This window comes from Zalophus californianus, chromosome 4 (genome assembly GCF_009762305.2).
Source record: "Zalophus californianus isolate mZalCal1 chromosome 4, mZalCal1.pri.v2, whole genome shotgun sequence".
In the NCBI taxonomy this organism is placed as follows: domain Eukaryota; kingdom Metazoa; phylum Chordata; class Mammalia; order Carnivora; family Otariidae; genus Zalophus; species Zalophus californianus.
The window spans coordinates 149,182,334-149,209,422 of record NC_045598.1 but is presented as its reverse complement, the minus strand read 5'-3'; the positions used below and the strand labels follow the sequence as shown (position 1 = coordinate 149,209,422).

The 27,089-nt window shown below is 35.8% G+C and overlaps 2 protein-coding genes across 4 annotated transcripts in view; one reads left to right on the top strand and one right to left on the bottom strand.

Annotated features, from left to right (window-relative positions):
• The window catches only part of RBM12B (RNA binding motif protein 12B), a 31,442-nt gene extending 12,245 nt beyond the window's left edge, over nt 1-19,197 (top strand). Inside the window, exons 3-7 of one of the 2 annotated variants that reach the window (XR_003517167.1) lie at nt 5,344-5,451; nt 6,033-6,117; nt 6,452-6,635; nt 17,897-18,074; nt 19,141-19,197. The gene's annotated coding sequence lies outside the window, so the exon portion shown is untranslated. Of the gene's footprint in view, nt 1-5,343; nt 5,452-6,007; nt 6,118-6,451; nt 6,636-17,896; nt 18,075-19,140 lie in introns of both variants that reach the window. The other variant, XR_003517166.1, reaches the window with a different exon arrangement.
• On the bottom strand, nt 173-26,998 carry CIBAR1 (CBY1 interacting BAR domain containing 1). 2 transcript variants are annotated; one of them, XM_027577650.2, is made up of 10 exons: nt 26,834-26,998; nt 26,035-26,269; nt 24,914-24,937; nt 23,694-23,762; nt 22,654-22,755; nt 20,114-20,119; nt 18,608-18,712; nt 8,775-8,888; nt 2,646-2,765; nt 173-712 (listed from the first exon to the last, which is right to left on the bottom strand). In XM_027577650.2, exons 1-10 carry the CDS (start codon nt 26,857-26,859, stop codon nt 626-628), a joined length of 888 nt encoding a protein of 295 aa, XP_027433451.1. In that variant the 5' UTR covers nt 26,860-26,998; the 3' UTR covers nt 173-625. The 2 variants fall into 2 exon arrangements, with proteins under 2 accessions (XP_027433451.1, XP_027433459.1); XM_027577658.2 differs by lacking the exon at nt 24,914-24,937 and having other exon boundaries at nt 26,834-26,995.
• Nucleotides 26,999-27,089: the final 91 nt, after the last annotated feature.

Here is a 27,089-nt window from a genome sequence, read left to right as displayed (position 1 = left end):
ATTTTCATTTTAAAACCAGAATCAGGCTGAATGTAGCTTTCTTTTTGAATCTAAAATTTAAGACACTGATACCCTAGTGTCCCATTACCTTTAAACAGAAGTAATAACAGTCTTGTTGAAATGTAAATTATCAAACAACGAAACTTAAGGTTGTAGTAAAAGTGAAAAAAAGGAAAGGAAAAAAAAACCCTTGTCTTTTTTATTAAGGCTTTATGGAATAGAATTTGTATTTAATCAATGACTAAAGACCCTTTTTTGGCAATGAAAGCAAAAGAAGCAAGTCAGATTGTTAGATCTCTTGTTTTTTTTGTCATCTACTTATACTGCAACCACAACTATGTATAGTGCATTAATATGAAATACTTTTGAAATACATAATTTTTTTTTAAATGGAACCTATACAAAAATCACATACTGTTGGATAGGATGTTGAAATGACTGGTGTGTAGTATTTTTTAAAACCTTCATTTTTGGTCAGCACAAATTTCCTTTAATTTTCATTTCCAGTAGGATTTCATTTTGAGGTTTAACATGTATGAAGCCAGTATAAAGTTTTACAGTGTAGTAATTCTGGATTCCAAGTCATTTAAGATGAAAACTGAAAGGTGAAGTTTACTTAAGAAAATTAATTTTCTTCTTCTGTAACATCTAAGTCTTCATCCTCTTCATCATCTTCTGCCTGTTGATCCTTTCTTAGTCGACAGGTAGATACCTGTTAGAAGTTAACACATTAAAAAATATATTAAATTAAAATATTTTTACATGCTTGGTATCTTTTTAATAAGCTCTTACAGAGAAGGGCACATAGAACATGTTTTTCAGGAAGATAATTTCTAGTAATGAAACTTCCCTACGAATTATTGTATTCTAAGGCTGAAAACAGTCACAGTTTTTTCATTCATTCATCATGTTATTTTTGAGCAAAAATATGAAACTAACCATTAGATTCCAGTTGGATACCAGCACTTTAATAACATAAAATACTTCAGAGAAAAGGTACAGATTCAGGATATTATGGCAAATATATTTTAGGTTAAATAGTTCTTGGGTCACAAACATAGGCATTTCAATGAGAATCCTCAAAGGGATACCAAAAACTCCCAAGAATCTTTCAGCTAGGCAGCTGAAATATTAAAATTTAATACTATGATTTAAATGGAATGAGTTGAGAATCTGAATTCACTACTTGGCTTTAAGTCCTGACCATTGCCACTTGGGTCGTCTTGCTTCAAACCTTTCTTGAGGGCCATCTGGTAATGTCTGGAGACACTGTTGTCACATCTGGGGGGGTGTGTTTGTGTGTGTTACTGGCATCTTGTGGGTAGAGGCTAGTGAGGCTGCTGAACATGTTTAGAATACACAGGATACTACTCCCCATTCCCTTGACAAATTATCTGGCTCAAAGTCAATAGTGTGGAGGTCAAGAAACCCCGGAATAATGTACTTTTAAAGTACTACACAGATGTTAGCTAATTTTGGTAACATTACTAGCTCAAAATAGAAACAAACTGTATGTACTATGATACTAGATATATGGAACTTAGTGTGTAAGGCACTTTATGCTGGAATGATAAAAATGTAAGTTGGTTGGGGGAGAGAGGCATACATAGCAGTAAATAAATGAGTAGATAAATGCTTAGAGGAGAACCAAATGAAAATAGAAGGTATTGGGTCACATTTACCTAAAAGTTAAATTTTGAAAATATTTTGCTCAATTTTGAATTCTGAATGCTAGGTATGAAAAAGGGTATAGATCTCTAGATCAGAAGTTGGCAAGCTATACCCCATTTTGCCTCCTGTTTATGTAAATAAAGTTTTACTGTTAACAGCCAAATTGACTTCTTAATGTACTGTTTATGGCTGCCCTTACTTGGGACATAGACCATATGGCCCATTTTTTTCTATGGCCTCTTAGAGAGCAAGGTCGTTCACCCCTCCCAGTTTTATTTATTTTTTTTTATTTTATTATTTTTTTTTTTTTAAAGATTTTATTTATTTATTTGACAGAGAGAGAGAGACAGCGAGAGCAGGAACACAAGCAGGGGGAGTGGGAGAGGGAGAAGCAGGCTTCCTGCGGAGCAAGGAGCCCGATGTGGGACTCGATCCCAGGACCCTGAGATCATGACCTGAGCCGAAGGCAGACGCTTAACGACTGAGCCACCCAGGTGCCCCACCCCTCCCAGTTTTAGACACCAGGTAACTCAGGTTTTCTGGGTGTGGAAGAAATGAGAAAATTGACTCTTACCTAAAGATATGTGCTTCTGTATCTAAGATAATGTTCAGCCAAAGATCTTTTTTAGGTATAATTTTCAATAAGTCGTGATAGTGGAATTTTTAAACCCTAACCAGTTTGACTTCAGAATCTGTGCTCTTCATATTATACTGCAGAACAAATCTAGATTAGCATTCTCTTGTCCTTTCCACTTCTGCTCTCACACGTTCTGCTTTAGAGAGTATTATGTGCTATAGTATACAAGATAAAGAAATAAGAGAGCTGTGCCTAGTGTAATCTTCCATTATTTTATGTAAGAAGGTAGGAGGGTAAGTTATAATAAGTCAGGACTTAAGGGAAACATTTTTAGTACTGAACACCACCAACGGCAGCTGTTCAAATTCCTTTAAATTATGTATGGTTTCTAGCTTACCTGTCCTGTTCCAGATACACACTTAGCTGAGAGTGATCTTTGAAGAGGCGACTTTGAATTTGCTCTTACTATATCTAAACGGGATGCATAATCTGGTGGATACAGAGAATTTCGGAAAACCTGTTGGAATGATAAAGCAACATTATAAAATAGATATCAAACCCTGGAAATCCAGAAAGCCATATTAAGTTCCTCTTAGTTAAGATTTTCTTTAAGCGACTTAACACATTTCCTCAGCAAAAGCTCATCCACCCACCCACTTCCACCTCCCAGGACAAAATTTCTATTACTGTTAATTTAAAAAAATTAAATACAAAATATATATTTTTAAACATTTTATTTATTTGAGAGAGTGCACACACAAAGGAGAGGCAGAGGGAGAGCGAGAATCCCAAGCAGGCTTAATGCCCAGCGAGGAGTCTACTTGGGGCCTGATCTCATGACCCTGAGATCATGACCTGAGCCGAAATCAGGAGACAACTGACTGAGGCACCCAGAGGCCCCAATACAAACAGTATTTCAAGTTGTAAAGATGAAAGCTCAAAAGGTTATTTGAGCCAGGTAAGGTGACTATGGGTCCTCAAACCATCACGTGAGAGCTTTTGCTGAGGAAATGTGTAAGTTGCTACCCTCAAAGAGGATGCTTGCTAGTAGGGAGGCTGCAAGTCAGTCATACCTTTGATTCTTTGTCTTCTGCCTATCTCAACTTTTACCAATTTAACCTGATTGCAGTACTCTGATAGTATATTACATAAGAGTAAGTTGAAGCCAGTATAATTTATGCATTCCAACTTCACTAGAATCTGGAATACCTTTGTTGGTTTTTTCCCTAAAGCAACAGTTCCAAATACCACTCTTAAGCCTGTCTATATCTTTGTCTTCTCCCATTTCTTTAACATACAAATAGGTAAGGTTATCAGATGTGAATTTCTTCAGCTTCACTCCCTTTTTCCTCAACTCTTCACCCTCTCCCCCAACCCCCTTTTTAAGCAAATGTCATTCTGATTCTTTCCAAGGTGCAAATTTCCTGTATGCAAAACTTGAAACCATAAAACAAAAGCTTGCTTTCTCCACAGGTTCCTTCCCCCAGCAAACAAATTCAAAATCAATCTTTTTTTATATTCTACTTCATCTCTATTTGTCAAAAACATACAAGTAGGCTTTCACCTTCCAGTGAGATTGCTCCTGCCAGAAACCACCAAGGTCATCTGTCTTGATCTTTACTGACCTTGTTATGAAACTTCTTTTCATGCCATCTTTAAACTCTTCATGTGCTAGCTGCCCTACTTCTTCACATCTCCTTTTCTATTGCTTATACCTTAAATATTTTTAAAGGGTTTCCCTAAGGCCATGTTTTTTTTTTCACACCTTTCTCTGAAAGATCTTATCTGTACAGCGTTTAATGTCTACCTTTCAAGGAATTCTCTATGGGCTTTCTACTGATAGCCATACTTACAGGCCCAACTACCTTCTGTTCTCTTAGACCAACACCATCTAGTAGAACTTTCTGAGATGATAGAAATGCTTGCTATTGTGCTGTCCAAAAGGGCTACATGTGGTTACCAAGCCCTTGAAATGTGGTTCATATGAATGAGGAACTTAATTTTTAACTTGTAGCCACATGTGCTTAGTGGCTACTGTGTTGGACAGTGTAGCTCTACATTTCACCTTTACAATGAACGATGTTACGATACATTTAGTAGACCAAACTACAACCCTGGCCATTGCCCCTCAATTTCTCATCTGAGGTATTTCTATTTTAATTTATTGACTCTACACATTTTTCTTTATAGTTTACTTAGAATTAGCTTACTGAAGACCAAAATATATTATTAAAAAACTTTCTGGCTCCTGATTACCCAGGATCCAAATTCCAAGGCTTAAGATGACTCAAACCTACCTATCACTCTTCACTTCTAGCCTGTGTACCAATATGTAGAACATATTCTGTTCTGCCTTTGCAATGCTGATTCCTCAGAATTCCCCAGAATCATTCAAGAGCCAAGTCAAATACCATCTTCCGCTATCTCCTATTCTCTAGTCAATTTCTCCTATTCTATTCTCTAGCTCCTATTGTTCATACCCTCAATACAACTTTCATTTCATTGTTCTGTATTTACATATCTCTCCTTCTAGCTTTAAGTTCCTCTAGAGCAAGGAGCCCTGTTTTATCTTTTCAACTCCTCCCAGCTTAAGACAGTAACATGACAAATGAATGATGTTAACATGACCTTAATCCCCATGTTTTGGGGGGAAAAAAAAAACTAAGGGATGTCTCTACACATTTCTTTAAACCTTAGAGAAGTGCAAGACACCAAAGAAACTGATGAAACTTAGCCCCACAGGTGAGACTTGTGTTTTAGGGCACTTCAGGCATGCTAATTAGATTATTTAACATGTTACTAAGGACTCAATATTATGTTTTGGTGCCAGATATGGCACACTGGTACCCTGGTACGATATAAAAACTAGATGACTCATTAATCAACTGTTATTTGGAAGGATATATTTTTGTTAGAACAACATTCCTTTTTTAACTGTTCTAGCAAAGATGAGGTTAAAAGTGGGAAATGGAAGACAGTATACACCCATGAGATAAAAGTCTAAACCAGTTAAATATTAAAATTAATCTCAATGCAAAACAACAGATTTACAGGAGTATTTATTGGCAATAATGCATTTCCCAATATGGTCCAAGATCTCTTCTAGGAGTGAGTCTCAAGATGTTCTGAAGTGATTGCACAGAGATGATCTTTTGAAGGCGAAATGAGCCTGACAATGCTTTTTTATGTGAAGAACAAATAAGGTAAGATGGTCTGTAATATAACTAGATGCCTAACTGCAAAAAAATTAGCTGCTGCCAGATTAAGTCTCAGCAGTTCTTGTAAAGCATGGACCACCTAAGAAAAATAGCAAGTTCTTTCTCTGTTCCTCTCTACATATTTTCTCTACTTGTTTCTAAGAAACCCTGTATTTAAAGGATCCTTTTTCTTCATAGTACCTGTTTGATATCATTTTACTTCCCCTGGTCTCAAAGGTGTCCCTAGACTCCTCTCCTCTCCCTGCCAGTCTCTATAGGCATAATAGTAACAGTTTATGCCTATAGTTTGTTATGCTTCAGGATCTTTGTGTATCTATCTGTACCTTTGCCTGAAAGGGTTGCCAGGGGTTCTCCTACACATCCCTCAAACTTCTCATTGAGAAATCATTCTTTGATTTCTCCAGACTATTTAGAATCCTCCATCACATATACTTACAGCACACTATATTTTTTATGAGACTGGTCATATTATAAAACTTAAATAGTTACACAGTACAGGCATACCTGGTTTTATTGCATTTCACTTTATTGTGCTTCACAGATACTCTGTTTTTTACAAATTGAAGGTTTGTGGCAACCCTGCTTCAAGAAAGTCTATCGGTGCCATTTTCCCAACAGCATTTGCTCACTTCGTGACTCTGTCACATTTTGGTAATTATTGCAATAGTTTAAACTTTTTCATTGTTATTACTATATATGTTATGGTGACCTGTGATCAGTGATTATGACTCACTGAAAGCGCAGATGATGGTTAGCATTTTTTAGCAATAAAATACTTAATTTAGGTATGTACACTTTTTAAAAGATCTAATGCGATTGCATACTTAAGAGACTACAGTATACAACATTGTATATTAACTATACGGGAATTAAAATAAAAAAACTTAAAAAAACAGACTCTAGTATAGTGTAAACATAACTTTTATATGTACTGGGAAACTAAAAAATTCATTTGACTTGCTTTGTTGTGATATTCCTTTTGCAGAGTTCTGGACTGCTGCAATCTGAGATATGCCTGTTAATGTCTGAACTCCATGGTAGATTTTTAAGTTTTTGCTTTGACAACTCAGACCATTTCTAACTTATAATGCTAAATCCTCAGAACTTCGAATGCTGCCTGGCATATAACAGGTGCTCAACAAACAGATGTTGAAGGAACACTTAATGAGGTAAATACTGTATCTCCATTTTAGGGATAAGGAAGCTGAAGTATGAAGAACTTGCTCAATACGGCCCCACTACAAAGTGGGGAAGTTGATACTTTGTCAAAAACTTATCTGCCACACAGCCCTGAGATCTTTAGTTTTTTTATGAATCTCTCCTCTCACAGTAACAGTTTATGCCTGTAGTTTGTTATGCTTCGGGATCTTTGTGTATCTATCTGTATCCTTTGCCTGAAAGGGTTGCCAGGGGTTCTCCTACACATCCCTCAAACTTCTCATTGAGAAATCATTCTTTGATTTCTCCAGACTATTTAGAATCCTCCATCACATATACTTACAGCACACTATATTTTTTATGAGACTGGTCATATTATAAAACTTAAATAGTTACACAGTACAGGTACCTAGCTAGCTGATTAAGAATAGTAGTAAGAGGAGTGGTGTGACAAAAAACCTAGCTAGGACCTCTGGAATGCGAAGGAAAATCTTGGGGTCCAAAGGAAGTGAAGAAACTTTAGTTACCGTTAACAAATGGCATCTCAAGGGCATTTTAGAAAAAAGGAGAATGAAAATACTTGTAAAAAGGATTCCAGTCTTGTAGGAAAAGTGGGGGATCAATTCTGAACCTGCCACTCAATGCAGTGTTGTTTCTTGTAGGGAATGGTGCACATCACTCATCAAGAAGCACACTTTTCTTCGCAGGATAGAGAGGATGCAAACACAGTGTCAGTAGTCAGACTTCTGGTTTGGCTCCCAGCTATATTACTTATTAGTTAGGGGACTCTTTGGGAAGTTTCTTAACCTCATTCTGCCTCAGTTTTCTCTTCCACAGAAATGAGGACAATAAGTACTTCTATCAAAGTTGATGGGAGAATTAAAATATAATTAAAATGCATAGGTCAGCAGCTGTCCAAAGTAATCACTTTATAAACATTTGCTATTTTATTATTTTATAAATGACACATATAAGCTTGATCTATTTTTTAAAAAAATAGGACATGAAAGGAGTGAAAATTAAGAGAACTTAGCTTTAGTATTTGGAAGGACTGGACCCTTAGGAAGCCATCTATTGATAAACAACAGAAATATCATATATGCATAACTGACATAAAACTGGGAGATGAGATTTTGGCATTGGAAAACATATACACACATATTAAAACATGTGCCTTTCTTCATTTTAGTCAAGCTGTAATCTGATTTTACTGACTTAAGTTTCCTGGAACCAATGGAGTAGTGAGAAGAGAAGGCCCAGGTGTGCTTTATGATGGACAGTTAATAAATAAACAACTCAGGGAATCTTCACAATTGTCAAATGGCAGACACTCCCAAATTCTATCACTTAGTAATACAGAATTCTGGCTATATCTTGAAACTACCTGGCCTTTTTCACTTCTACTAAGATAAAATATGGACAAAGTATGTCTCTAATCACCCGTTTTAGCAAAAATACTTTTCTGCCTTTTTTCTTCCCTTTTAGAAGATAGGAGGGTGGGAGATTTACTCTTGAGATGTGCTTGCTGAAGCCAGGCTTAGATATTTAAATGCTCTAACATTATTAGTTGGCCAATTGGATTTGCACTGAACTCTCAGTACAAAGCAAGCCTTATTATAAATCTACATTTATTTCATAGCATACTGATTAAGAATCCTGATTCTGCTATTTATACCTAAGTGTCTATGGTCAAGTTAAGTTACTTAAAGCCTCTAAACCTGTTTTTGTAGCTGTAAAATGAGAATAACAGCACCTACCTTATTATAGGATTGTGTGAGGGGTCAATGAGAAAATTCATGTGAAGCTTTGGGTATTCTGCATAGCATAAACCACTCAAATGTTAGCACAAATCATTGTTATGGTTAGTATACTTAAGTGACTTATATCACCAGTCAAAATGATACATTGTTTCACATAATGGCCTTATTAACTAGCTATTAATAAATTAACTCTTGGAACTTTACCATGGCTAATTTGAAAAGTTAAAAACACATACTCAGAAAATCATAAAAGTTCAGCTATTTGGGACTGCACACAGTAAGATAAACCACTGTAGTACTCCAATTTATTTTTACCCACACAACCTAATGCTTTCTTTTAAATATGTCCATCTTAATAGAAGAACTGAACTTGGATAGACATAGTCCTACCTCCAAATCTTCTTCTTCATCAATCTTTTGTATGTTTTGGTAGGCAGCAGTGTAGACCTCTAAAGCTTTGCCATGAAATAACATTTCAATAGTGATAAATTCTGAAAATATAGTCTAAAAAAAAACCAAAGATTTGAATTTAAACAATCATATGAATTTGTGAATTTAGTAAATTTATTCCTTACTATAGTCTTGGCATTTTATGAAATACAGAGGTATCTCTTTTTCCACAGGGCAAATGAAGTACAAAAGATAACAGGAATAAAAATGGTTGCAAAGACCTTTTACTGCACAACCTTGGAAATTATACAAAATATTTCCTATCTGACCATTTACTTCCCTCTTATTTTTTAAGTTAGTTTTTGTATACCTTTGTAATTGACATTTGTGATAAAGATCTGACTAAAATGTATATACCATTATGTACTACTCTGTCACCATATGTCTAGAAGTATTAGATAAAGCAGGTCAGTTCTAAACCTGGTATTTTGTAATTCCAACTGATGTTTAAACAATAGAATGTTTTTTAGACAGGAATTATATCCCATCGTATTTCTATGTGTTCTTATATTCTCTAACCACAAAGGAATTACTTGGTAATTATATTGTTACCACTGATAATAGCATCATGGATTTGCATAGAGCCTTCCAGTTTACAAATATATAACTTGCCTAATGCTGCTCACAGCTAGAGTGTTGAAACTTGGGTCTGATTCTTCAAAGGTTACAGTTCTTGCTTATTGTACTGTGCTATTCTTGCTGGAATCAATCATTTCTTTCACAAATAAACTGCACGTAAACCCTATGAACTTGATAATTTATGACAAGGAAGATGATGCACTAAGAGAATGAATGAAGATGTACATGTTGATCTAAGCAGGGGCGAGATAATCAGTAGGTAAGGAAAGGATACAAACCAGACAAGTTTTCAATAAAATAGGATCTTATCCTTTTGTTATCTTGTTCCTTATTAAAAAAAAAAACCTCAGAGCATTAAAGTAGAAAGAAGTGGGCAGAATAAGGTAGAAAATACTCAAGCACTGTCCTTAAAGCAGCAAGAGAGAAGAGATGGGTTATAGAAGACAAGAGTCAAATATCCATTTCTCTTCATTCCTGCTGTCCTGTGTTTACCACCCAGATAGGAATGGTCCTGTACTTTGGAAGACAGTGTTACAGTTATCCCTTAGTGTCCTTTAATTCTCCCCACTTCCATCTCCATTCTTAAGGATTAGAAGAATATTTAAGGGAGTACTAATAGGTTTCTGGTCACTACTCAATGTAAACAGATCTGTAGTAGAAAAGTATCCCTTCTGGTATGCAAAGATTGGGCTCTGGGATAAGACACAACTATGACTCAAGAGTGACCCTTACTGTCAATTCCTGTAGGTCACAGAGGATTCTGGCATACTGCAGTGGCAACTAATAAGCAGCATTATGCCCAAGAATCTCCAGATATCCAGGAAATACCTTCGAGGTGAATTGGCTTATGATTAGGACTGGGACTCACAGACTCACTTAGTTGTCAATCTTCCTAAGGTAGCTGCCTAGCTAGAAAGGAGTCAAGTGCCCTTTAGGAGTGTGGAAACTCCTAGAGGGAAAACAGCAGAACTAGGAGTCAATGATAAGCCAAAATACTGAAGACTCCTACTTGGTTCTTGGTCTGCAGCTCATTTTAGGTAATGGGAACAATCAAGCACAGGCTTACATCTTTCCTTCTGAATCTTAAATTTAGAGATTTTCTACATTTAGTAAATAAAGAACCGTATAAAAAACTATAGACATAGTTTGACTTTATTTTTGGAACAGAAAGTTTTTTCATTTACTTAGGCTTAGAATTATACAATAAACCCTTAAACTTGTTTCAGGTAAGTACAGAGGGAGGTTGGAGAAGCACATTTTACAGTGTTACATAGTCAACTATGTTTTAGTTTTTCTTGGATATTTACAGACCATCTGTTTACTTATATGGATAGAGAAGGTATTTACCTTAATGCTATAAAAGTACCTGAGAAATAAAATAGCCTCAAATAAGGGATTAAGCTTAATCACTCAAGTGAGTTAGGTGTTACTCCTATTTTTAAATATTTCCACAAATGACATTCTAAATCTTTAATAGATACACTATTTAGTAACTAGTGAAATCCAAACATTTACAACCTTATTACACCTAAATCTGTAGATTTAGGCTTAATTCAGTTCTATTCCACTGTGGTAATTTTGTGGAATATGTGAATATTTTAAAATATTTTTCAAATATGTGAATATAGTTATTAAATTTCTGATGGTCAAAATCTCTGACTGTGTCATCTCTGAACTAACAGTTATTTAATACTAGCATTTTATAGGATTTCTATTCCCCTTAGCTCATAAGCCCTGAAAAATATGTAGATATGTCGGTCAATACATTATTTTTCTTTATTCATATCCTCTAATTAGAGAAACTACTACATTCTCATTTTAAGACACTGATCAACTTTTAGTCTGTAACCATTTTCCAATCTCAAAATTTAGCTTTAATTAGTGATAAGTACTTTACAAATTACCTTTATAAATGGCTATTATTTACTACTTGGAAGGTGGGGGGACATCACTCTCAAGTTTTGTGATACTTTGGTTTAATCCTCTATGGTTTGAACTTTTATTGCTTGACAAAACCTTTATTATAACACCTAAACAAGAGAAGAATGGCTCTACTGATTTTTTATACTGTTTATTTTTCTGTCAGAAACAGTAGTGGGAACTCAGTAGTACTGGTAATCTAGTATCCCAGACTTGGAATTTTTGACCCAAGAGTCGATGAAGTCTAAAGATTATCACAGAGGAGAGTTATATCCCTGAGTATAGTCAGAAAAGAATACTGCCAATCATACTCTTTCTAGTTAGAATTTCATAAAATATCCGAAAATAGGCAGAAGGAGAGTAATAGCAAGGAACATTAAAAGTTAGATGACAACTAATATAAGAAAGAATATAAAAAGCATGTTTTTGAAATAAAATATTTTCAGTGAATGACCAGAAGGGTGGTAGAACTTTCTAGGAACCAATCATATTTAGAAATAATTTTCCTCAAATAAATACAGCTAACTTTCAGTGATCTCATATAATCTTACCTGGAATGGGTCAGTATGATTGGGGACAGAAGCATTAATGATTTCTTTTTTTTTCCCTTTTCAATTTTATTTTGTGTGACCAGAAGGCAATTTGGGCACATACTTAATTTTTATTGGTGGGGGATGAGGGAGCTAATCTGAAATTCTTACCCGTTGGAAGTATTCTGTAAAGCAGGAGTATAGTAGTTAAGAATATAGGCTCTGGATTAAGATAAATCTGGGTTCCAATCATGACAAACATAAGAGCTATATAATATTAAGCAGTTTATATAATATGTTCTTTTCCCTAGTTTTTCTCATCCTTACAATGAGGATAACAACAGTACCAACCTCATAGGTTTTGGGGTTAAGGGCTAAATGAGATAATCCAAGAAAAATTACAGTATGGTAACTGGTTTAGAATAAGTGCTCAAAACAAGTTAGCTATTTTTATTAAGAAGTACACTTGCTAGGTTAGAAAATGTTTCTTTTCCTAATATTAAAGCCTCCATTGGATTTAATTAGCAAGTAAGACTTTTGACCAAAAAGTCATAAAAGGTCTAACATTTTGGCAAGTAAAGGGGAAATAATGGTTCTCCAGAATAGAGGCTATTCAGTAAATGATGTCAAGGGAAATTTTATCTACTTGAAGAGAGTGAAATTAGATATCTACCTCATACCATATGCAAAACACAACCACCAGATAAAATGCTTAAATTTTTAAACTTTTTTAGATATCACAAATACTAGAAGAAAATATAAGCAAGTATTTATACAAACTTAAGGATGAAAACAACCTTTGTAAGCATGACACCAAGTCAGAAGCCAAAAAGGAGAAGACCAACAGATCTGGCAACAAAAATAAAACTTTAAGGCAAAAACGCACCATAAACAAAATGGGAAAATACATTTGCAACATATCTTCTCTTTAATATAAGGGGTTAATTTTCTCAATATAAAGACTTTACAAATTCATATAAAAACTACCAATATTCAATAAAAATAAAGGCTAAGGACAAGTGTGGGTAATTTATTAAAGAAGAAATGTGTCATTATTAAATATATGAAAATATTCCATCTTAGTAGTAACTGCAAATTAAGATGACACTGATTCTTTCACCTGTCAGATTAGTTATTAAAAATACTGCTACTCTTCATTAGTACACTGGGTTACTCATGCAAGGTTTTGTAGAAATGCTAGTTAAAATTTTGTGGACATAAGTTTATTTTTTTTTTTTAAATATTTTATTTATTTATTTGACAGAGAGAGAGAGATAGAAAGAGCAGGAACACAAGCAGGGGGAGTGGGAGAGGGAGAAGCAGGCTTCCTGCCGAGCAGGGAGCCCGATGTGGGACTCGATCCCAGGACCCTGGGATCATAACCTGAGCCGAAGGCAGACGCTTAACGACTGAGCCACCCAGGCGCCCGTGGACATAAGTTTAAAGCTTTGTGGACAGACAGTATCAAAATTTAAAGGGTGCATGCTCTTTGAATCAGAAATGCCACTCTGGTAATTTATCTCAAGAGAATAACTGGATCAACAAAAAGGCCAATGTTTAATGATGCAATGAGATTTATAATTGCAAAAGTAACCTAGATATCCACCAATAAGGACTGGTTAGATAAAGTAATATATCCATAGGAAAATACTATGAGGATACCAAAAAGGATGATATGCGTCTGTTTCTTAGCAAATATGCCCATGATATATATTAAATTTTAAAAAGTGATGCTACATATAGTGTGGTCCACTTAAATATAGCTCTATGTATAGGGGAAATGCTATTATGCTCCTCATAAGGATGCTGTGAGGAGTAAATGAGTTTATCCACATAAAATGCATATAAGATGTGACATAGTCAATACCTAAGAAAATTTGTTATCGTATCTATTGTGTATATGTGCATAGAAAAAAAACTGGAATGATATAAACCAGAATGTTAACTGATTATTTATGAGTAGTAGGATTACTACATTTTTCTCAATAATTTTGTGAAAAAAATTTATGGTGATTTTATATTTAGTTGTAAGAAAAATAAAGCATTTAAAAATTAAATTTAGAAGATGTTTCTTGCTCACATTAGCTACTTTGCCACATACTGCATTCCTGTCCCTCTCTGTTCCAGGAGTGACCTTGACCCCTGGTCAAGATCTTTTCTATAGATCTGAAATTCCCTTAACATTCACCCTATAACTGATGACTTTTCCGATTACATGGGAAACAAATGGGACTGTGATTTTTTTTTTAAGAGAGAGAGGAGGAGGAATGAACAGGGGGAGGGGCAGAGAGGGAGAGAGAGAATTTTTATCAGGCTCTATGCCCAGCATGGAGCCCAGTGTGGGGCTCCATCTCCTGACCCTGGGATAATGACCTAAACCAAAATCAAGAGTCAGGAATTTTTTTTTTTTTAAGATTTTATTTATTTATTTGAGAGAGAGAATGAGATAGAGAGAGAGGATGAGAGGGGAGAGGGTCACAGGGGGAAGCGGACTCCCTGCTGAGCAGGGAGACCCGATGCGGGACTCGATCCTGGGACTCCAGGATCATGACCTGAGCCGAAGGCAGTCGCTTAACCAACTGAGCCACCCAGGCGCCCAAGAGTCAGGATTTTTAACTGCTTAACCGACTAAGCCACTCAGGCACCCCAGGGACTGTGATTTTTCATTCACATTGTGTACAATAAGTTCCATAACAACTTTTCTCAGAAAGACAAATTTTTTGCAAGGTTCCTATGAAAAGTATCTAAAAATTGTGCTACCTTGCTGATTAATGCTGCTACCAAAATTCAGATGGACTTGTAAATTAAACCCACCTTGAACAGAGTAGTACAGTTACCAGCAGTGCTCACTCATTTCTGCCCCCAGGGAGGTTAAGGAAGGAGCCAGAAGCTCCGTTCCCATCTGAAGCAGTAGCCTGGTAACAGGTAAGAGTAAGAATGTTCTGATGTTTCTCTCAAAATTATGAGTGGCATCAACAATTTTTACTTTTCTAAGAATTTTTCTCATAAACAGAATTGTGAGACATGCTTAACATGAACAAAGGGGGGCAATAATGTAACTCTTTTTGACTTGTCTTTGAGGCTTCTGGTATGGGATTTGTGCATCCTTCATCATAAAAGATCTCAAATGAGGCCTGACTTGGAAAAGAAACAATTTGATACTGAGGAGGAAAGATGTATAAAAGGGGAGATTCAGAACCGTAACAGAGTTCAAATTCAACCTCTGGAAACCATTTCTGGAAGTTTGCTAGATCATGGGGGTCTGCATTTAAAAGTGTGGGTTGTCACAGATGACATAATCTTGTGAGTAGAAAATCCTAAGGGATCTACTAAAAAACTATCGGTGCTAATAAATGAGTTCTGCAAGGTTGCAGAATATAAGATTAGTGTGCAAAAATAAATTATTTCTGTATGCATTTGCAATGAACAATCCAAAAATGAAATTAAATAAACAGATCCATTTACAATAGCATCAAGAATTACAAAATACTTAGGAAAAAGTTTAAGAAAAGAAGCACAAAACTTATACTCTGAAAACTACAAACACAGTTGAAAATATATTAAGGAATATTTAAATAAAGTGGAAAAATATCCCATGTTCATGGATTGGAAAAATTATTTTAAGATGGCAATACTCCCCAAACTGATTTACAGATTTGATGCAATCCCTACCAGAATCCCACTTGACTTCTTTATACAAACTGACAAGCTGATTCTAAAATTCATACAGAATTATAACAGATCCAGAATAGCAAAACAATCTTAAAAAAGAACAAAGGAGACCTCATACACCCTGATTTTAAAATTCATATAAAGCAATGCTAATGAAGATAGTGTGGTACTGGCATAAGGAGAGACCTATAGATCAATGAAAGACAAAGTCCAGAAATAAAACCATTTCAACAAGAGTTCCAAGACTATTCAATGGGAAAGAATAGCTTTTTCAACAAATGGTGCTTGGGCAACTGGACAGTCACATGCAAAAAGATGAAGTTTAACCTTCAGTTCACACCATACATAAAACTTAACTCAAATGGATCAAAGGCTTAATTGAACCAAGAAAACTATACAACTATTAGAAGAAAGCAGATAAATCTTCAAGATCTCAGATTTGGCAATGGATTGCTAGGTATGACAAAACATAAGCAGCAACAACAAAAAATATATTGGACTTCATCAAAATTACAAATTTTCTGCTTCAAGGAACACCATCAAGATATTGAAAAGAACCTTAAGAATGGGAGAAAATAATTTCAAATCATAGATCTGAAAAGGGACTTGTATCCAGAATAGATAAAGAACTTTTACCACTCAATAATAAAGACAACCCAATTAAAATATGGGCAAAGGATCTGAGTAGACATTTCTTCAAGGAAGATATACAAATGGCCAATAAGCATTAGTAGGGAAATGCAACTCAAAACCACAATGAGATACCCACTAAGATGGCTGTACTGAAAAAGTCTGATGAACAGCAAGTACTGGTGAGGATGCAGAAAAATTTGAACCCTAATATTACTGGTGGGAATGTACAATGGTGCAGGAAGTTTCTCAAATGATTAAAGATAGGGTTCCCACATGATCCAGCAATTTAATTAGATATATATGTAAGAAAAATGAAAATATATGTCCATACAAAAACTTATACATGAATGTATCAATCACAATAGCCCAAAGGTAGAAACAACCCAAATGTCCATCAACTGATGAATGGATAAACAAAATGTGGTTATATCCATTTAATGGAATATTTGGCTGTAAAAAGGACTGAATTACACTGATAGGATACATGCTATGATACAAAAGCATGTATATAGTTAATATGCATATAACATACATATATATATATATATATATATATACAGCTAATAATGAAAGCACGCTAAGTGAAAGAAGCCAGTTATAAAAATCATGTTATGATTCCATTCACATGAAATGGCCAGAATAGCCAAATCCATAGAGACTTCAGATTAGTGGTGGTGACTTAGGGCTGGGAGGGTTGGGGTGTGGGAAGCAGCAAAGTACTAGGTCTTACTCTGAGGTGATAACAGTGTTCTAAAATTGAGTGGTAATGGCTGCACATATTGGAACACATTAAAGACCACTGAGTTGTACATTTTAAATGGCTGAATTGTATGGTGTATGAATTCTATCTCAATTTATTAAAAAGTAGGTTTCTTCTTGTCTTACACTTTTGGTGACCACCAAGAGACTTCCTTCCAGGGGCATAATACGGTAGGCAAAGAGAAAAGCTTGAAAGCCCCTTTCTTTGTGCACCCTCCACTCTGCAGTCGCTCTATGTCCTAATGCTTCAGGAAATGTAGGAATTGCAGTTGGGAATTCTGCACTCACTCACTCTCTGCCCATTTTGTAACTGGTGGTTGCTCAGGGAATTAAAAACATCTGTAGAGGTAGTCTGAACCTGAAGTGAGCCCAAAGATCAGAGACACAGACTGCCACGTGTAAAAGAAAATTGTGCAGGCCTTGAGGAGCAGTGGTAGAGTGAGGAATCAGACTGCCACCACTAACGAAGCCCTTAGGTGGCAATGGAATCAAGCATACCTCACAAGTCTCCATTCTCATCGTTCAGGTTAAAGCTAATTATTTATATAACCTTCCTTTCCCCCCCAATTTAAGAGATGATGTCAGCAAGTGTAAAACATTATATCCCACCCACACTCTTCCACCTCAGTAAATGGAGTTTGTCTTAGGGCAGCTTTCTGAGATGCTCTTCATGCATTACACAGCAGAGTGCAAAGTGAATTGAGAGGCTTTAAAAAAAGGTTTTTGGTCTTCAGGACCAAACTAGAGATCTTTGAGCACGGCTATCAGAAAAATCAAAGTTCTGAAATTGTTTGAAACTATGACAGGGGGGCGGTAAAGGTGCAAACGAATGCTGATTCATGGGCTTTAAAAAGGAATGATGATTATTAAGTAGCATATCGTGCTTATTTTATTAAGCACATAACTTTTGAAAGCAGGATGTTTTCTTTGTTAATAGTTATAAAATGACAAAAATATTTTTCTTTAAAGCTTGATCCCGGAAAATTTTCAGTGAGCCAAAACACATCCTAGATGACTTGTTTTAAAGGACTTACTATGGTCACAAGCAATCCTCCAAACCTGTTCAGGTGCCTATGAAAAAGTCACTGAAGACCTCCTGAAGTCCATGATCCCAAAGCTGTCAAATCTACTGGCTTTTTACAATAAAGTAAGGCAATTCTTGTGATACCATATCATGGTGGATGCAACTTTATGTGGTTGGCTATTCTCACCTATTCATTTATTCGATAAGATGTAGTTACTAGAGAGTACTTAATGAGAGTGTATTATAATGGAAAGCATAGATTTTTAAAATACATAACTGTTTATAGTTCAGATTTTTGGCTATGATACTTCGGGTAAATTACTTTATATCTCTGCTTAAATTTCATATAAGATGTATAACACCACCTCATTCTTATGAGGTTGCTATAAAGATTAAAAGATAATACATATTTGGTGCCTGTAACAGCACTGGATGCACAAAAACAATAAATGTTAGTTTCCTTTGACTAAACAGTACTTGTGATAACAAGTTGAATATCTGAGGAAATGGGAAAATAACATTTGATATTTCTTATTTATAAGTATCTTTTTCATACAGACTATGGGCTAAAAAATTTAGTAATTTAAATTTTTCATACATTTAAATAAAACAGTAACATTAGAAAACATGTTTTGAACTTTAAGTTACTTTATTACCTTTATATCCTTTATTTTCTGCTTTTCAAAATTGTCAATAGTTTCCTCCAGATGACGAGTTGTTCGGGTAGCATCCATTGTAGCTCTCTGCAATTCAGTTTCTGCCTGCAAAAGAATTCCCCAACCAAAGATATAAAAAAATTCAGGTTAGAATCCATTCAACTGAAGTCTATTTGTAAATGTTACCATTGCACTACTGGCTTTTTGGCATAACAACTGTAAATTGTTCAATAATATATTTTACCATATAAAATAAGATGATTTATATAATAAGCACGTGCAGAATAAAGAACTTTAAATCTATTAAATGACATGATTCCTTACCTCATATGAAAGAAAACAAAACTCCTTCCCTTTCTTCCTACAAAACCATTTTTTCCCCTGTATTACCCTTTGACTATTTACTGTAAAGTAATTTTCTATATTTTCTACTGTTTTCACCTATTTCACTGTCTATGCCATTTATCATTCTCTTCTTTTTCTGCTCATTCTTTTTATTTATTTATTTATTTATTTATTTATTTATTTGACAGAGAGTTAGAGAGAAGAGCACAGCAGAGGGAATGGCAGAGGGAGAGGAAGAAGCAGGCTCTGCACTGAGCAGGGAGCCCGATGCGGGACTCGATCCCAGGACCCTGGGATCATGACCTGAGCCGAAGGCAGACGCTTAACCATCTGAGCCACCCAGGCGCCCTGCTCATTCTTTCCCCTTTAACACTTTCTCTCCAAAAAAGGACCCATGACCTAAGTATTTTCAATTTTCTAGTTCTCCAAATGCATTAATGTTTCTAATCTTATAATATCCTAATCAGATATGGCAGAATATACACTATAAATATTTATTTCAGCATGGGGTATATTTGTATATTCTTCTTAGAAGCTAACAGTATTACACTGTTACCATTTAGTTAGTGCTTAGTACAAAAAATATACATACCAGTAACAAATTAGATGACAAGTCTAATGCTTTGCTTCATATATTGTATTGACAACACTCACACTATTGTATAATCAATATGGTGGCCACCAGCCACATGTGGCTATTTACATTAAGATTAAATAAAAATTTAAAAACTATGTCTCATTTACTCTGCATTTCAAGAGCTCAATAGCCATATATTGCTAGTGGCTACAGTAAAGGGCAGAACATTTCCAATCTACTCATGTATTTCTCTTAAAAAAGCATCTCTTACTTTAGAACAGTTGTTGCCCAAAAATATTTAAAATACTTTGTTAAACAGTAGAGGTTTTAAAAAACATAGCCTAATTTTCTGATTAAATTCTATTAGTTTTGTTTCCTATACTGATGTAGTATATTTATGCAAAAGTATCAAATATCATCATTTAATAATTAATCCATGGGAAAAATGTACATTTGTCATCAAAGTTTAGTGACACATATTATTCTGACATTTAGCCCTTGCTTTCAAGAAAAGATATAAATTGAAATAAGTAAAAGAGTTTACTATAAGGATCCATTTCTTGACACACCACTTTATTACCCACCTGTGACTGAAATTTTTCATAAAGGAAAAAATACATTTCAAAGAGAACAATATTTTAAAGTAAATTAAAATCATACGCTCACAGAATTATATAATCTTGCAATTATACATTAATTATAACTTCATAGTGATTATATACTCTTACATTTAGATTAACTCAAATGAACGATTTTAAGATACTAGGTGTAAAAGAATATTTTTATACGTGTGTGTGTGTACATTTGCCATATAGGGTGTAAAGTTTTTTAAAACCATATAAACTTTTAATTTTTAATCATACCCAGTAATCAAAAATAATTTTCTATATTGCTGGGCTTGAGATTTTTAAAAAATATAACTTTATCACAGGAAATTCAAAAGTAAAATAGAGCTCCTTTATAGATTCGTATGAAAAATTTCTAAGTTATTTGATGCAAGTTAACCTACTAATGAGAATACGCAAGCAGACTATTACATGTGACTCATATAGTTCTTTACTTATGACTACTTCCTTTTGACTTATGTCTTTGCCCTCCCCATTTTATTGATAGTTTCAAATTTAAAGAAACAGTTTTAAAATGTAGATGGATAGGTAGAATTGGCTAAACCAGGGGAGAGTGGGGAAGCAGAAACTACAGCTGGGACATCTTACTCTTCCACCACCCTCCAGCAACTACTATTCGTTTCTGAAAGTCTCAAATCCTTTTACTTAGGCATAGCAACTCACCCAAAATTACACAGCTATTTTTAGCAAAGAGGATATGGGTTTCTATTTCTTCTTTTTTTCTGAAAACTCTTCAAAATCCTATAATGGCTCAAGTTGAGTAGGAAATGCTTTTGATTAAGATACTATGATACAACTCTATGAGTAGAGATATCAGTGTATTTAATGAAATTAGTCCTGAATGCAAAAATGGTTTCTGAAACGGTGAGCCAGAGCCCTGAGATTCTTCTTTACCCCATCCTCTTGTATCAGTGTTACTCCATGTTATTTTACATACTGAACTTTAACATGCCTCTTTTGAATTGTCAGATGAATTTTAAGGGTCCATCCTGGTAAATATTCTGTAATGCTATGAGTGGATATTTTTATATTTATATTGAATACATTTATATTTAGATTGTCCTTTATTTTCTATAATAGTCTTAGGTTGTCAAAATCCACTCACTTTCCCAGTGAGCACAGCAGTTCACCTACAGCAATAATCTATTCCTTTGTTGAATTTCCCCCCATGGGAACCCAATTCTAGTTTCATCTACAGTATAAGACTACCTCCTCCAGGGCAGTGTTCACAACAGACCGTCTAAGTCAGAAACATCTTTGTCTTAGGAATATTCATTTCTGTGTTGAGTCTCCATACCAATACCCGATTCAATCCTACCAACCACTCAGGATTCCAGATGTGACATTTTCCCTGCCTTTATGTATTTTCCTCCAAACAAAACACTAAAAATTTTGACCTCTGACTTACTTCTTAAAAATTGGTGACAACCTGGTCTCTCCCTTAGTCCCTAGTTGTCAGTCATAAATTTTCCATCATTCTCTGGTTTGCCTGACTTGCTTAAAGCCCAGACTCCATAATCTAGTTGTAGATCTTAAGCCTCAATGAGATGTTCCTGTCCCAGCCTCCAATTCCAAGCCCTATGGCTGCCCATTTTTGTTTATTTCAAAGTTGGGCATATGTACCTTTGGTCCAAAGGAAGGAGGACCAGGCAATTGCAGCCCGAAATCACTGCTCAAGGGATTCCCCTCAGGAATGGAGGTGCTCTGCAACTTCAAATGCCCCCATAGAGCCACTCCTCATGTGGTTTCTGGCTGAGCTGGGCAGTAAAAACCTTCAGGAAGTAGGAAGGAGACATAAGAAGGAATGGGAAAAAGAGGCAGCGGGATAAATTAGTACTTTCTATATAATTGCACTTATCCCAGTTGCTGGCAATTAGCCAGGCACTATTTTCTATTCTTTTGTTGTCATGAACAAGGCACATCATTCTTAACAGAAGAGCCTTGTTACAGAAGACAGCCCTATCTAGATCCTTTTGTGTCCAGCTATGAACCTCAATTTTACTCTAGAATCTCCTGAAGGTCTTTGGCTGCTAGTCCTAATTGTGGTTTCACATTGTTGTTGTTTTTGAAGGTGAAGGGAATTATACTGGGGAAAAATGACTCTTCCTTCCTTTTCTCAAAAGTGGGGCAGACAGGGCATTGATATATTGGATTCATGATAGATCTTTAAGTTAATTTTAAAATTAATATTCAGTCATCATGTGAAAAAAAACTCAGAATTCTGAACTTACTTTTTATAAAAATATCAACGTTTTTAAGTGTTTTTTTTAATATCTATTATGGAAAACAACATGAGGGGATTGAATTAGGTGGTGTATTCTCTTTAAAATTAGTTGATTTCTATAATGAGAATTTGTAAATGCATGTGTTTCTTTTCAACCTTTATATTCAAATTTTCTGCACATTTAAAAGCAGAAATGCGTAATTTCCATATAGATTTACTTTTGTACAGCATACCTTACAAAACATTTTTCTAAAGATCAAAAGTCAAAGGATACAATAACATGTCGATCCGATGGGTTTCGCTGACGTGTTCTTTCTAACTGAGTTAACTGTTTAGCTTCTCGACTCCTTGCTGTTAGTGTTGCTTTGAGGTCATCCTGAAAATAAGCATTTTTGATTAATAAAAATCTCTCATCTAAGAAATAAAATACACACACTCTGTTTTAAGAATGGGAAAACACTCCTTGTTTGGTCCAGGCATTACCAGCACAGGAATTATTACTGCAAAATTAGTGTGTGTCTTTGTGTGAGAGTGTGCACACGTGTGTTTAACACCCTCTCAAATAATGACACAGACAAGATAATTTCAATGCAAACCTTTAACCACATATACACACACATAAAATTTTGATTGTGGTGGTAGTTATATGTGTATATACATTTGTCAAAACTCAATGAACACTTAAAACGGGAGAATTTTATTGTCTGTAAATTATACCTCAAAGCTGGGTGAGAAAACAGAACCTGGGGTTGTAACACACAGTATGGTGACTATAGCTACTAACACTGTATTGCATATTTGAAAGTTGTTAAGAGTACATCTTAAAAGTCCTCATCAAAAGAAAAAAAATTTCTAACTATGTACGGTGATGTATGTTAACTAGACCTGTGGTGGGTATTTCACAATATATACAGCTACTGAATCATTATGTTGTACACTTGAAACTAATATGTCAGTTATACCTCAATAAAAAAATACAACTTTGTCATACTCACTTTTAGTCTACATGTTATTGCCTGCTTTAAAATGAAAAATATAATCTTATGTTCGTTTAGTAAAATAAGTTCTTCATGACTATAAATATTAATATTTTAAAGTTTCTGAAATAAAGTATTGCTTCATGTTGCTATGGTTTACTTAGTAAGCTTATTAAAAATATTTCATTATTCTCAAAGTTCTAAGAAATGATGCTTCACAGAGTGTGTAAAAAATTGTATAAACTACGTTGTACTTTTTATTAAGAGGACAGTTATTGGAAACCTCATACTCTTTGCCATAATAGTTAATAATAGTAGGAAAAATGAATTTACTTACTCGTTTCATTTTTACAATGGTTCCATAAGCTTTCAAAGGTTCAACTACTTTGGCTTCAAGTCTTTCAACCTATTGAAAATTATTATAAAATATAACTGAAAAGAAACATAGACATATCAAAATTTAAATTCTGAAATAAAACCTGGGCTATTTAACCTGAACTTAATTATTACAGAGTAATGTTTTAAAATGTTTAAAATGTCACAGTTTATAAGTAAAAGAATAATCACCAGCAATTGATAAAACTCAGAATCTAAACTCAAACACAATAAAAGCTGTTACGATGTAGAGTAACACTGAAAGCAGAAAAGCACCTAGTATGCAATATGGCAAGAAAACATTTCAGGTTTCTAAGAAATTTATCTCTGCCACAAGATCATCTCTGTATTATTTTTCTTTGTTATAGTAGCTTTTGGGTAAGTTTCAAGACATCTCACATTTCAGTACAGCTACCAATTCAGTGTGTTTAGCATAGTATCAGATATTTTACATATATTATCTCCGAAATGTAATAGTCCAACTTTCCAGGTAAGAAAATTGAAGCTGAAAGATACAGCATATTGGAAAAATTTAAAGCGACACAATCCTCAAAAGCAAAAAGAACTGTATTAGCTACAATCCTTTTCTGGGAAGCCATTTGTAAATTACCAAAGCTTGGAGAAAAAGATAAATGGTCTCAGTGTTGCTGAGCTGTCAAACTGCATGGTTGATCTTTTATTTAGAATTAAACTGTTTTTCTTAAACATTACGATTTTTATCACATTTTGAGTAATTATTTCCTTTAATAGCACTAGTGGAAGGCACTGAAGAAACGGGCTTTTTAAAGGCAAATATAGCATAAGAAAAATAACTCCTGGACATTAAAATTTTCTTTATCAGGACAGGTAACACAAGATGACATTAATTGTTTAAAATGAACATATATTATTTTTGCAGCAGGAAGAAGGCTTTTTTTGATGATACATGTTTATATAGTACATTTCATTTCATATTGATTTTTCTATAAACAAAATGTATATGAATGTTTCACTTTAAAAGATTTTAGGAAAATGAAAACAATCAAGTTCTCATTGAGCATTTAAGTATTAGGAATCCTAAAATCAAAACCTTGAATACTCAGGATAGTTTAGTCTATACCATTTCGAATAATCCATACGCTGATTATTCAGTGCAAGGATTATTCAAGTCTTTTTTTTCTGTTCTCCCTTTTTGTCGCCTACCTTTTGTTCATTGTTCATTAGCACCTTCACCATTTGGTAAGCAAGGGAAATAAAAAAGAACAAATGTAAATCAATTCACTTTGCTGTTTGATAAATAGCATAAAGTTTTTCTTGAAATTATTGTCTTAACATAGGATTTTAGGGTTATCAGTGAGTATATATTATTTTTGAAGTCCCCAGTTAATGTGTAACTGAGAGTTGCTTGTTTATTATAGAATATCATATGACAAGAACTCAACTTTTCCCAAAAAGTACCCCCAAATGTAATTACTACTCAAATTTCTGTACGAATAGCAAGTACAGGTTCAAAGATCATTATCTTCACTTTGTTTTTGTGATTTTTATTGATGACAGAGATTTCTGTATTAGGCTTTTAAAAAGTACCAAAAGCACTGATGAGAGGAGTACAAGAGAAGCAATACAGCTTCTAATTGGGCAACTTCTAACATTTAACCTGTATCTTGAGAACTAATATAAATATAAGTGAAGGTGCTTATGAGGTATTGAAAGTAAAAATGAGCTTTTAGAAAGAAAACAATTACAACACCACCTTCTTCCCTCCCTTCCAAAGCAAAAAAACAAAAACAAAACAAAACCACCCCAGTCTCACTAGTATCTATGATATCAATCAGTAAATCAATGCTGCTTTTCTTTTTGTCAATGAAATATTGGTCAACTTTACAGAGCACTGAAGCAACAAAGATCTCTTGTCCATTTATTACTTATTCACTCACATTATGACTCTCAACATCTTCCATCTCCAGACATACTTTAAAATATACTTACGTGCACACAAGACACAAGTCATGCTCCTTTTCTTCCCCATGGGTACTATGTTTACTACCCCTGTAAATAGCCACCCCTTGGCCAAAAGCTGGCAAATGGAAGTGGGGAAATTCAGGACTTCAGGACACCCTAAAGTTTAGTTTGAAAACGGTAAAATCACAAATCACAGGAAGCTTCCCTTTAACAGACTCACACAATGTTACATGAAAATGTACGTTTATCATCAAGTGTGCGTTCGCCACTTCAGTTAGGTGGATTACAAGTGAAAGTCTTCACGGGTCCTTCATCCACTACTTCAGGGCTCACTCATAACAATGACGCTGTGACCTCCATACCTCTGCTTGTCGATAATCCTGAAGTTTGGCAAACTCATCAGCAAAGTTTTTCAGGCCCTGCTTTAAATTTGGGGTCTCTGTACAGGCATACACGTTGATTTCATTCACCAGTAGATCTGCTTTGTCTCGCAGTCTGGCGGTTTTCCGCACATAAGCAGCAAAGATTTGGCACAGCTCTCCGAAATGCTTCTCCACATTTGTGACAGCATCTTGCAGTTGTCTGGTTTGAGCGTCCCTAGAGAAAAAGATGACACAAAACGCAAATCATTCTCATGAGAGATGAGATGGCTTCATCTCCACGTTAATTTGATATGCAAACATTCCCGGGGCATTTTGCAGCTTCAAAGGCACAAACCATCAACGATCCCACCATCTCCGGGGGGCGGATTCTAGTTCTCTAGGTTCCCTTTTGGGGCCTGGCCTCAATACCCCGACAGTGTAGGCGCATGAAGAGGCCGGGTTCTGGCCAGCCGCGCCGCTGCGGGGTGGCGGATGCTAGGGCTGCTTGGCGCGGCCTGGGCGCCCGGCTGCCTCCCAGCCGTCTGCACAGCCCGCGGCAGTGAGGGGCCCGGCGCCCGGGGAGCGTGATCCCCGAGATCGCCCATCCCACCCCTGGCCTCCGGGGCTCGCTGCAACCAGGGGAGGTAGAGCCCAGAGCGTAGCGGGCTCGGCCCAGACCCCGGCCCAGGGTCGCAATTCGGCACGGAGGCCCCACGGAGAGAGGCTCCACTTCCCCCACCCAAGCCCTCGCGCGGGGGGTGGGGGTGGCCCTGGCCAGCGGAGGCCCCGGGGCTGTTACCGGTTTTCCATGCTGCGCCTCAACATCTTGCCTTGAGCACGGCCGGGGACCCCGATCCGGGCCCAACGACCTGGGCTCGGAAGCGCCCGAGCGTGCGCCGGGTTGCGAGCTGCCGCCGCCTGAAGCCTGAGAGCCCGCCCCGCGCGCCGCCGCGCCGGCTCCGGCGTTTCTACGGCAACGCGGCACGTCCCCGCGCTCAGGGCCCGAGTCGGCGGGAGAGCGCCGAGGGGAAGCCGGGGCGGGGGGGGGGGGGGGC

Coding starts and splice junctions, on each gene's coding strand:
- CIBAR1 (XM_027577650.2), bottom strand. CDS start 26,859: ATGTTGAGGCGCAGCATGGAAAACCG. Junction 26,270..26,833: donor AGGCGCAGCATGGAAAACCG/GTAACAGCCCCG, acceptor CTTTTTCTCTAG/GGACGCTCAAACCAGACAAC. Junction 22,756..23,693: donor CCATTGTAAAAATGAAACGA/GTAAGTAAATTC, acceptor GCTTATTTTCAG/GATGACCTCAAAGCAACACT.